The sequence below is a fragment of the Musa acuminata genome, chromosome BXJ1-1 (assembly GCF_036884655.1).
Source record: "Musa acuminata AAA Group cultivar baxijiao chromosome BXJ1-1, Cavendish_Baxijiao_AAA, whole genome shotgun sequence".
NCBI lineage: Eukaryota > Viridiplantae > Streptophyta > Magnoliopsida > Zingiberales > Musaceae > Musa > Musa acuminata.
The window spans coordinates 5,835,482-5,846,184 of NC_088327.1; the positions used below are offsets into that span (position 1 = coordinate 5,835,482).

The 10,703-nt window shown below is 38.5% G+C and overlaps 2 protein-coding genes across 3 annotated transcripts; both read left to right on the plus strand.

Moving 5' to 3' along the window:
• The first annotated feature begins 1,092 nt into the window (after positions 1-1,092).
• Positions 1,093-6,300, plus strand: LOC135628370 (protein LIKE EARLY STARVATION, chloroplastic-like). The gene is made up of 4 exons (XM_065135017.1): positions 1,093-1,555; positions 3,182-3,840; positions 4,456-4,652; positions 5,837-6,300. The coding sequence occupies exons 1-4, from the start codon at positions 1,144-1,146 to the stop codon at positions 6,210-6,212; spliced, it is 1,644 nt and encodes a 547-aa protein (XP_064991089.1). The 5' UTR covers positions 1,093-1,143; the 3' UTR covers positions 6,213-6,300.
• A 428-nt stretch (positions 6,301-6,728) lies between these two features.
• LOC135628426 (uncharacterized) lies at positions 6,729-9,802 on the plus strand. 2 transcript variants are annotated; one of them, XM_065135137.1, is made up of 4 exons: positions 6,729-7,490; positions 8,621-8,778; positions 8,916-8,996; positions 9,486-9,802. In XM_065135137.1, exons 1-4 carry the CDS (start codon positions 7,484-7,486, stop codon positions 9,630-9,632), a joined length of 393 nt encoding a protein of 130 aa, XP_064991209.1. In that variant the 5' UTR covers positions 6,729-7,483; the 3' UTR covers positions 9,633-9,802. The 2 variants fall into 2 exon arrangements, with proteins under 2 accessions (XP_064991209.1, XP_064991161.1); XM_065135089.1 differs by lacking the exon at positions 6,729-7,490 and adding an exon at positions 7,626-7,778.
• The last annotated feature ends 901 nt before the right edge of the window (positions 9,803-10,703 follow it).

The following is a 10,703-nucleotide window of genomic DNA, read 5'->3' on the forward strand; positions in this document are numbered from 1 at the left end:
ATTAAATTAAAATAAGATGTCTATAATTGAGGAGTTAATGTTTCAAAGATTTCAACTAGTTTAACTTTGCAGTATATCACAAAATTCTTGAGGAGCCTTAAACTCTAAACAAACATAATTATCCAAAGTATCGTGAGCTAATTAATTAGTTATTTTTAGTATTTCGATCTTTATACTTTAAAAAAAGTTATATTGATATTTCGTGAAACATATATGTCTATTTACCCTAATGATATTAGTTTTATCAATAGAAATATGAAATTAAAAAATAAAAAAAGATAACTTTAACATTCTAATTGATGGCGGTGGATAACGTTAGTGGTGGTGGATGACAGAGCCTTTAGTATCGACACTGACACAATTGTCAAGTGGCTTTTTCATCGCTCTACATCTGCGTTGGCATTCTGTCGTTGCAGAATCGAAGGTTACTGTCGAAGTTATCGCGAAGATCCATCACCTATCAAAGTAGGACTTGAAGATGCGTACCCCCCTCGCTGATGCCAGCACCATGCCCCTCCTTGTTGCCCGCCCCTTCTCCGACGGGGGGAGAGGAGGCGAAAGGAGACGGCAAGGGCATCGAGGATGTCTAGGGTGCACATGAGCACCTCACGAGCGGAGATGAAGAGGTTGAGGAGGGCAATGGTGTGATGTTGAGGGCAACGGTGATGTTTTTTTCTTTGCCTTCGTCATGAACGAGTGGTAGTGATAGTGGTTGAAAAGGCGGGTGGCAAGGAGGGGCATGATGTTGACATCGACAAGGGGGCATACATCTTTGAGTCCTATTTCAATAAGCGATGGATCTTCACAATAACTTCGGTAACAGAGTTGAATTCCGTGGTGACAGAATATCAATGTAGATATAGAGCGATGAAAGGACTGCTCGACAATTATATCAACGTTGATATCACCGTACGTTGTTAATGAATATAGATATTTCACTTTCCTAAACACAGTCATACTAATGTAATCTATACCAATATAATCTATAAAGTATAGAGATCAAGTGAACTAATCAAATGAAATAATTTATAATTAGCGGAGGAGGTTGAAAAAAGATTTCACTTTTCTTATTTTATGGTGGTTATCTGCGAGCAGGCGTTTCTATCTTCATTCCCCCGCACTCCTCTCTCCCAATTCTTGAAGATGTCGGCGGCGCAGTTTAGCAGCTCGTGCGCATCCGCTGGCCTGCGCGGCCCCCTCTTCCCTCCGCCGCGACGCGGCGGCCGGAGGTCCCTTTGCTCCGCCGTGCCCAGCGGCAACTCGTACCTCGACATGTGGAAGAAGGCCATGGAGCGCAAGCGCCGGGCGCAGCAGTCCCGCGGGACCAGAGACGGCGGCGAGGGCGGGAAGTCGCCGTTGCTGGAGGCCAAGACGGAGTGCTTCAATCAGCTCCTCCAGGTGCCGACGGAGGAGCGAGACAGGGTCCAGAGGCTTCAGGTCATCGACCGCGCGGCTGCAGCTTGCGCCGCCGCCCGTGCCATCCTCAACGAGTCTCCCGTGGCTCGCTCAACGCTGGATCTCTCTGAGCGCCCGGAAATGTCTCGTGCTAAACAAGGTGCGTCTCCCGCTGCCCAATTTGCTTTATAGTGATTGTTCTGCTGGAAAGATTGGTTCTTGGCATCAAGTAATCTTTTCTTGAAATAATTGATATTCGAGCTACAATTCGTTGTCGAGGAGCTTTTGATTTCAAAAAGGGTATTTGCTTTTTGCCAAACTAGTCTTACTTTCTTTAGCACTGAAATGGTGTTGAAAACTTTAGGAAGCATGTCATCTTGTTCTCCATGTCGGAGTTGAAGACAACAAAATTGTATCAATGCAACTGTGCAGATTAGATGGGTGGATATTGTTCTAAGTGTCATTTAAACCCTGGGAAATTTTCTGTACGGAGAAGTTGCATGTAAAGAGACATCTATCTCTCTCTACTTGCAATCTCCTGCAATACCAGTGAAATGCTATTTTAACAGGTATAAAAGCAACACCTGGTTGTTTCTTTAAATCGTATCTCATTGTTCTTTATGCTTTATAAATGTCTTCAATATAATTTAGCTGTTTCGATCGTATGTAGCGATGGTATGGCTTCTTTAGGTGTTGCTATAGCTGAGATACTCCTGGATATTTCTTCTACATGAGTCAGACTAGTTTGCGGTCTATGTTTATTTAAGATCAATCAGCCATCATTCATTCTCTTACCATATAGTATCTTTTAAAGAAGAAAAGAGAGCAGACAAAATCTTCAAGAAAATGCATGTGAATCCAAGCTAGAATCAACATATTGGGATAACTAGTGCAGATCATCCTGCTGGATATTATGAACCTTTGGTATCACATAAGAAAGAATGGCATTTGGGAATGCCCAAGGCTAACTGCTGATGTAGCTTGGCCTAGCTTGCTGACTTGTGGGACCATTGCTCATGACATGCTGACATGAGGTTGAGCACAATGCTTTGCTTGGCATCCTCCCATGTCATGCCAATCTGTTGTTATCCAGACTTGTATATTTTGCTTGCGGGGTATTCTGAGTTCATACATTTTACTAATTATTTTTAACTGTGTTCCCAGTAATTCCAAAAACTTAAGCTATTAAAAAAGACTCAAATCTGTGTTAAATTTTAACATTTCCTTTGACATGCAAGACAGATTATATTTGGTACATAAAACTAAACCAACGTGTATGGTGCAAGCCAAGCAGAAAGAAAAATATTGCACAAATACTATGTTAAAGATTTTAATTGGGTTATCAGTAATCCCACAAGGGCTCAATCTATATTAAATTCTCACACATCCTTTGTATTTTTGGCATGGAAGTTGGAATCTGACCGAAGCTGATTAGCTATAAAACACTTGTTTTAGTCTTTATTTAAATCTTATGACATCTAGATGAGCTATGTTGCTGTTGATATATATACTTTCTTAAACTTTATTACATGACTGTTCTATCACCTACATTTGAGAAAATGATGACAAAATTTTCATGGTAATATATGTTTCATAGTTGTTACCGCTAAGTTCTAGTCATAATAAGTACTTGATAATTAGATATTGATGTAGGCTTTTCCTCTTCCTGCCTGCACTAAAGATCATATCTTTTAACATTGTTCATTGTGTTCCACTTTGTCTATATCCATTATAGAGCAGAAACCTGGTAGGTGATTCTTTTTACTAGAATTCATCATTTGTTTAGGATTGCAGCATGAAGATTCATTCCTCTATCAATCAGTTACTCTGCAAAATGGACCTCCTGGCCCAGATTTTTGGTCATGGTCACCTCCTTCAGACACTAAGAGGGAACCAATAGAAGCAAGCACTGGCCTGAGATCTGCACCAAAGTTGTTATCACAGATATATCCATCCAATTTGGTGATCGAAAAAGAAAAGACTATTGAGTTTTTAGCCATCCCTATGGAGAGCACACTATTTGGATGCAAACATAATCCTCCTCATCCACCTCTGCAATCTCTTGTAGAGGTTGATAAAGTGGGAAAAAATACCACTTTAAATGCATCTATTGCAGCAGAGGAGAAAATGTGCGGTCAGCTATTCTCAGGGCAAGCCGTTGAGGTTGCTGAAGCTCTTAGTAAAAGTACTAGAGCATCAGAATATGGCATGGATCTGGGTGGATCACAATGGTGGAGAGAGACAGGAATAGAGGAAAGACCTGATGGAGTGGTTTGCAAGTGGACATTGACTAGAGGTGTAAGCGCAGATGAAACTGTTGAGTGGGAAGATAAGTTCTGGGAGGCTGCTGATCAATATGATTATAAAGAGTTGGGTTCAGAGAAGTCTGGCCGCGATGCATCTGGAAATGTATGGCGTGAATATTGGAAGGAGTCAATGTGGCAGGTGAATCCTTTTTTTCTCCTTTTGCTCCTGTGGTTTTATTTTAATTGTCTTATAATGAAAACCAATATCCTGGATGTGATTTCAGAATTACCAGCTTGTGGACTTCCCTTTCCTTTTTAGAAATTTCATTTATTTTTAAACTGTTTGTAGACTGCAATTAGTTGTCCTCATGACTGTGGTTAAGAGAAATATAGTGTGTTTATATTTTAAGGTTATACAAACAACAGTCTTTAAATATCTTTTTTTTATCTTTTTTTCACATTGACAACTTGGTTCAACAAAACATCAAAAAATATTATGAAAATTAAATAAAGTCCTATTGTTGGACTTCTTACAGGGTGTAGAGTAGTGGCACAAATATAATCTTCCAGCAGTACTGTTTGGTCAATCCCTGACTGCAGTTAACATAGATAATAGCATGTTTACATGTTAAGACTGTACATCCAAGAAAATTTATGGAGCTGAATTTTTTGTATTGACAACTCTATTCAACATAATCTTGACGACCTACTAGTTCTGTTATACTACACAGGCTGCAAAATGTGTACATATATGAGATTTATTGAGTACTATGTGAGGTCAAGCTTTTGACCTTCTTTGTGGATTCTTTCTTAGGACATGAGAAGGGGCATTATCCATATGGAGAATACTGCAGACAAGTGGGGGAAGAATGGCAAGGGTGATGAGTGGCAAGAGAAATGGTGGGAACATTATGATTCTTCTGGGTATGCTGAGAAATGGGCACACAAATGGTGCTCTATAGAACCAAAGACACCATTGGAAGCTGGCCATGCTCATGTTTGGCACGAGAGGTATGAATCAACTCGTTGATATCTTGTGAAATTTGTATCTCTTGGAAAACTTGGTTGGCTGATACAGTTAGCAAATAGTAATCATTTACAAACACGATCTTATTGTCTAGAGCCAGAATTCTTATTCACTAAGTTTTTTATCGAAAAATGTTTGTGACATGTAGAGCTAACTGTAATGCATCTTCTTTTGATGAGCTTATCTTCCTTTACTTCCATCATTTTTTTACTCCAAGAAGAAAGACAGAAGCCTAAACTTTAGTGTTGAAATAAGAAAATGGAACAAGACCTTCTTCGTTTTCTTGTCTTACCTCTGACTCTTAACTGAGCAGTTATACATCAAAATAACTGTTCTTCCTGGAGAGCATTGATATTTTCCTCTCAGCAAGGTTGAGCAAATTGATATGTAGTTTTTGATAATTTTACCATTCTAAGCCTTTGATATAAGGTTTCTAGGACTCAGTATGTTGTCATATGAAAGTCTCTGTGATTCATCATTTTCCATTGCTTTATTCTTGTGGCTTTACTGTTATACTTGTTTAATGTGGAATCAAGTTGGTTTCCTTTTCTTTTCAAGGAAACTATGAGGAGTATCCCCAGCTGTCAATTCAAAATTGATGCAATGATACAGAGAGAGGGCAAGTACAGTGGTTAGGATGTTTTCCTCTGCTCCTAATCGATTTTATGGAAGTTACATGTGAAGATTAGCTGAAGAAGTGATACATATCTACCCTCTTAATGGATATGTTGAGAATCTCTTATTTACCTTATTCTTTAATTCGTATTCTGACGTTAGTTAACGATCATAGGACCGATCTGTGTGTCTATGACTTGGCAATTGCCCTGTGGAAAAGTGAACTGTCACTTCATGTGATTGTACATATAATCTTGTATTTGTTAGGTTCTTGAAGGTGTCAATGCACTGTGAAGGTTGCATCATGGTACACTTTCAGACACCATAAGGATATGCTTTAAAAAAAACATCAAGGAAAAAGAAAACCTCCAATTTGGTCTATTTAGCCTTTACAATTGTCAGTTCATTTCTGGTGCTATAGTCTATCAAGCTCCAGACATATAGATAAAGCCATTTTCCTAGTACCATTAAATTGTGATTTAAAAGCTTTTATAAATTGAAATCATTGAACAAGCATTCTTCTTGTTATATTCATCTATAATGTTTCTTACAGATGGGGGGAGAAGTACGATGGTAATGGTGGTAGCATGAAATACACCGACAAGTGGGCAGAGCGGTCAGAAGGTGATGGTTGGTCAAAATGGGGAGACAAGTGGGATGAACACTTTGATTCAAATGGCCATGGAGTAAAGCAGGGCGAAACATGGTGGGAAGGGCGGCATGGGGAACGATGGAATCGCACATGGGGGGAGTGGCACAATGGCTCCGGATGGGTGCACAAGTATGGCAAGAGCAGCAACGGGGAGCACTGGGACACACATGTGCAGCAAGAGACATGGTCCGAGAGGTTCCCGCACTATGGATTCGAGCATTGCTTTGAAAACTCTGTGCACCTCAGAGCAGTTTGCAAGCCACTTGACACATTGTAAGCCAGACCGGAACTTTCTATTCCTTGTGTGTAAACTATACATTTTATTGTATCTTTTCTGGTGATTAAATTGATGAGTGTTTTGGATATAGTGGTTTTAATCATGGCTTTGTCATTACAACTGGTTCCACTTGATTGTTCCAAAGTACTGAATACATGGAATAATAAGGAATGATGAGGGGGAAAAAGGTGTAGTTATAAAAATCAATTTGGTAATAACTTTTGGGTTGACTTACTGTGAAGTGTAATCAGATCTTACTGATTCTTGTAGTTCTTGACTCATATCCATATCAATATCCAAGAGATTTCAGAATATGGATTTGACATTGTGGATTCTGAGTTCATCTGATTCTTTTATTATTCTTAGCTGAGCCTGCTTTTGAAACAGGAAATGTCAATGTTCTAACGGCTGCTGTGCAGGTAGATATTGTTCCGACTGATCATGTTCAACAGCTCAATTATGAACAAAGTGATCATGTTGAGCTCAATAAATTTGGAAGATAATAGATTTTTAATGTTCAGTCACATTATATAAACAATTCTACCGGATTGTGAGGAACGCATTGATGAATTCATGTGTATGACCAAAAATCTTGATGAAAGTCTACGGAATCATGTTGTCAGCAAAACGCACAAGATCCGTTCATGGTGATCAACTCCTCTTCAGGTCATGGCCACAGAATCGAGTTCTGCGAAGACCATCGGCGCAACAACGGCAGGATTGCTTCAAGATTCCTTGGCCTGTTCGTCCAAATTATAATTAGTGGACGAGGAATCCCAGTTATACTGCTGATGCTGAGGGACTAATGGCTTTCTATGATCTACTTGATGCTGCAACCTTACCAAGCAGAGAGTTTACTGGAGATGGACATCTTATGTCGGATTCACCACCAAAACCAGGCTCTCCTCATGAAAGAACGATGAGCTTTCTGAAGTCAAACTTTCTGCAAGTAGTTTGTAGAGTGCGTGAAACAGTAGTGGAATCAGCTCAAGCACTGCATGATGTCTTATCAACTAAACCTCCAGTTTTTTAGCATCAAAACATTCATCAATGGAACTAATGTCTTTGAATCCTCGACCCAGCTGCCCCTCCTTGAAGATCCCATCCACCTTCACCGAAAAATCCAACCTCAGCCGCCCCAAATCCAACTAAAGAAACGGGTTGACTTTTTTGGGTCTCCTAGCAGTTGCTGATGTGGCCATGGTATATGTGGTGGACAGCTTAAAGTACAGTATTGAACTCGGGACGAAGCTCGATTGATCACTTGATAGATGTCAGGTAACTTCTTCTCGACCTCCAGAACCAAGAGATTTCTCCATGGGAGCAACATAACCTTTCTCGGAAGTTTTGCTGTGGCTAAAGAAGAGAGATACGAAAGTACCAAGAAACAAGGCCTTGTCAAAAAGTCATTACTGCTCTCTGAAACCATGTCCTCCCTTCTCTCTCCCCCATTTTTCAGCCTACAAAAGGAGAGTCCGCCTCCCTTTGTTTGCAGTAGTAACGGTTTCATGGACTTCACATCTGAGCTTCAAGAGGCTTTCTCCCTCTTTGACAAAGATGGAGATGGTGTTCTGTCATCAATCCTTTCTGCCCTTTGTCTTAGTTCTCTTATGCTGTTCTCAGATTTTGATAGGAGTTTTTTTTTTTTATCGAAGTTCTCATGTCTGTCAAACTTTTCTCTCTTGTTCCTTTAGGTTGGCCAGTGTTTGTCTTGTTTTGTGTCTTCTACTTAAATTTGCTTCCCTTTTGTTGATTCTAAGAAGAGAATGGCTTCTGGTGAATTCACTTGTTGGACTAGATATTAAGAAATCTTTTCACCAATTGCCTTTTGTTTTTCATGCTCATGAACCTCTGCAAAGACATCCATAAATTTAACATGTTGCATGATGGAACAATAAGATTATGCTTAATTTAGTCTGCTATTAGGCTTTTGAATTCTCATTTTGCTTGTGTTATCTTCAAATTTTGTCTGTTCATGGAGTTTGCCCTACTTGTTATGCTGAAACTACCAGCCAATTAATCCATTAAACCTTAGGACAAATTTGTCTGATGTGATCACTATATTAATTCCAGTACTCCAACAATTATGAAGCATATCCTGTGCTGCTTGTTACTTATTCTTGTAGAAAAAATATTTTAGGCTGTGCAGGTTTTGGGACATAACAAGTCACAGTTTTGGATCAAAAAGTTGTCCTTCGAATTCAGATTGTCCTGTTTGCTGAATTCTGCTGACAACCATAAAAACAAGTCCTTTGTTATTCTGAACTAATTTGCAGTTTCCTTTTTCTTGGAGCAAGAAGTAGTTTGTAGCTTATTTCTAGTCAGTGAGAATGATACTGCTTTGATGTTTCTCATGTAATTTTTTTCAAGACATAATTTGCTTCTCAGTTCCTGTTTTGACATGACAGGATGCATCACACTTGAAGAACTCGCCAGTGTCATCCGTCCATTAGGCCACAACCCAACAGAACAAGAGCTGCAGGATATGATCAGGGAGGTTGATGTCAATGGCAACGGGACTATTGAGTTCAATGAGTTCTTCAACATAATGGCTTGGAAAATGAAGGTGATCTGCTTGCGCTTCTTCTCCAAATAATTAACTTCAGCTGATGAACTTAAAAGTTCCAATATGAAATAATTAAGATTGAAGAGATTACAGTACCTGCTCAAAATCTTACAGTTGTGTTCTTCCTGGATTTGTAGGAGGCTGATACTGAAGAGGAAATGAGAGAAGCCTTTAAGGTTTTTGACAAAGACCAGAATGGATATATCTCAGATTCTGAGGTAATTGTTGGGCAGTGCTATTTTTCTTTATATACCTCTTTCAGCAAACATCTTTGTGTATGATAAATGTTTCGAATGGGTGACCAAAAATCCCAATCAAAACATTTCTCATGGTATCAAATGTTCAAGACTAAACCGGTTTGCAAATGAGAGGGGATGTTAAGACTTAATAGCTTAAGCATTTGAAATTATTGATCATCCCAATCGAAACATTTATCATGGTATCGGAGCATGTGAAAATATATCGAGTCATTTCATAACAGCTTAAACTTTTTGGATTATTGATAACCCAATCAAAATCTTCATCAATATATACCAGTATGAAATGAAATCTACATTCACTGAGAGTAGATCAGGTAGCAGCCCTTTAAAATTTCTGAATACTAAATCTTGACTTTGTACTCTGCTGAATTGATGAATTCTGTCACACTAATATTATCAGTTGGTGCTAATTTATTTGTGTAAATAGCATTCTTTTATTGGATGCAGCTGATGAGTGTAATGATTAATCTTGGAGAGGAAGTAACAGATGATGAGGTTAAGGAGATGATTAGAGAGGCTGACATCAATGGTGATGGCCAAGTAGACTTTTATGAGTTCTCCAAGATGATGATGGCTATCCAAACTAAGTTCTAAAGACACACCGAAGAATGTTGGATTTCCACTTTTATTTCTTCTAAATTGCAGATGAAATGATATAAGTACATGTTTCATATTTTTCATTTATGGTTGTTGTTTATAATATTTTATGGAGATTCAGTATTGGTGTCCCATGGTCAAAACATTTTAGTCCTTGCCTATGTCAACATATCTCTGTCTCTTGGTAGAGTTGCTTAATCATATTAATATGATGAATATTCTCAACCAATCGGGATTTGATACGCCGAAGTCTAATTAGCTCAAAAATGATAAAATAAGTCAGTGAGGATTGTAATATGAAAATATTCCCCAAATCATTATTGATTCAATGTTTATTTACCCAATTGTTTATCATTATAATCTCTGAGATATTAATAGGTGCCTCTTAAGTACCATACAAACTCTTTGGACTGTTCGAATTTTGATAGATTATGATTTGAGTATCAAAGGGACCTCACAAGAAACACCCTCGCTTGAATCATTCATCAAAATCAAAGGAACATCCTGAGCGATCACCCCAAGGAGCTCAACTTGATATCCTTGAGCTCACAGCCTATCTTAGGAAGCTAAGTCAGAAATCTCATATTGAGATTCATACAAACAAATTTGGGTTTACAACTTGACAAGACTTAGCGGACCAGGTCGGATCAATCTCAGTACATCATCATGCTGATGACCAAACAGTCTGCATGTCAAACCTTTCTTCTGAGAGTATATGTCTGCATGCACTTGATTGTATCAAAGAAATCATCTTTCCATAGGTTGATGCTTTTTGCAGGCAAACTTTTAGTTAGCTACAAAGTTCAAATAATAAGCAGTAAAGTCAGAACTCTGCACCTGTGAATGTCACTAACCATATGGCCTACTTCAATTCAGTCATTTGGATACAAACGTCAAATTACTTATATATTGTTAAAAAAAATACTAAATCAACTTGTATTAAAGAAGATTCCTGCATTATCAACTTGTATAAATTATAAATCAATGACAAGTACATTTCTATAATTCTATGATTATTTTTTAAGGAAAAGGTGATCCAGGAAAGTTTGAAATATTGTTTTTGACATG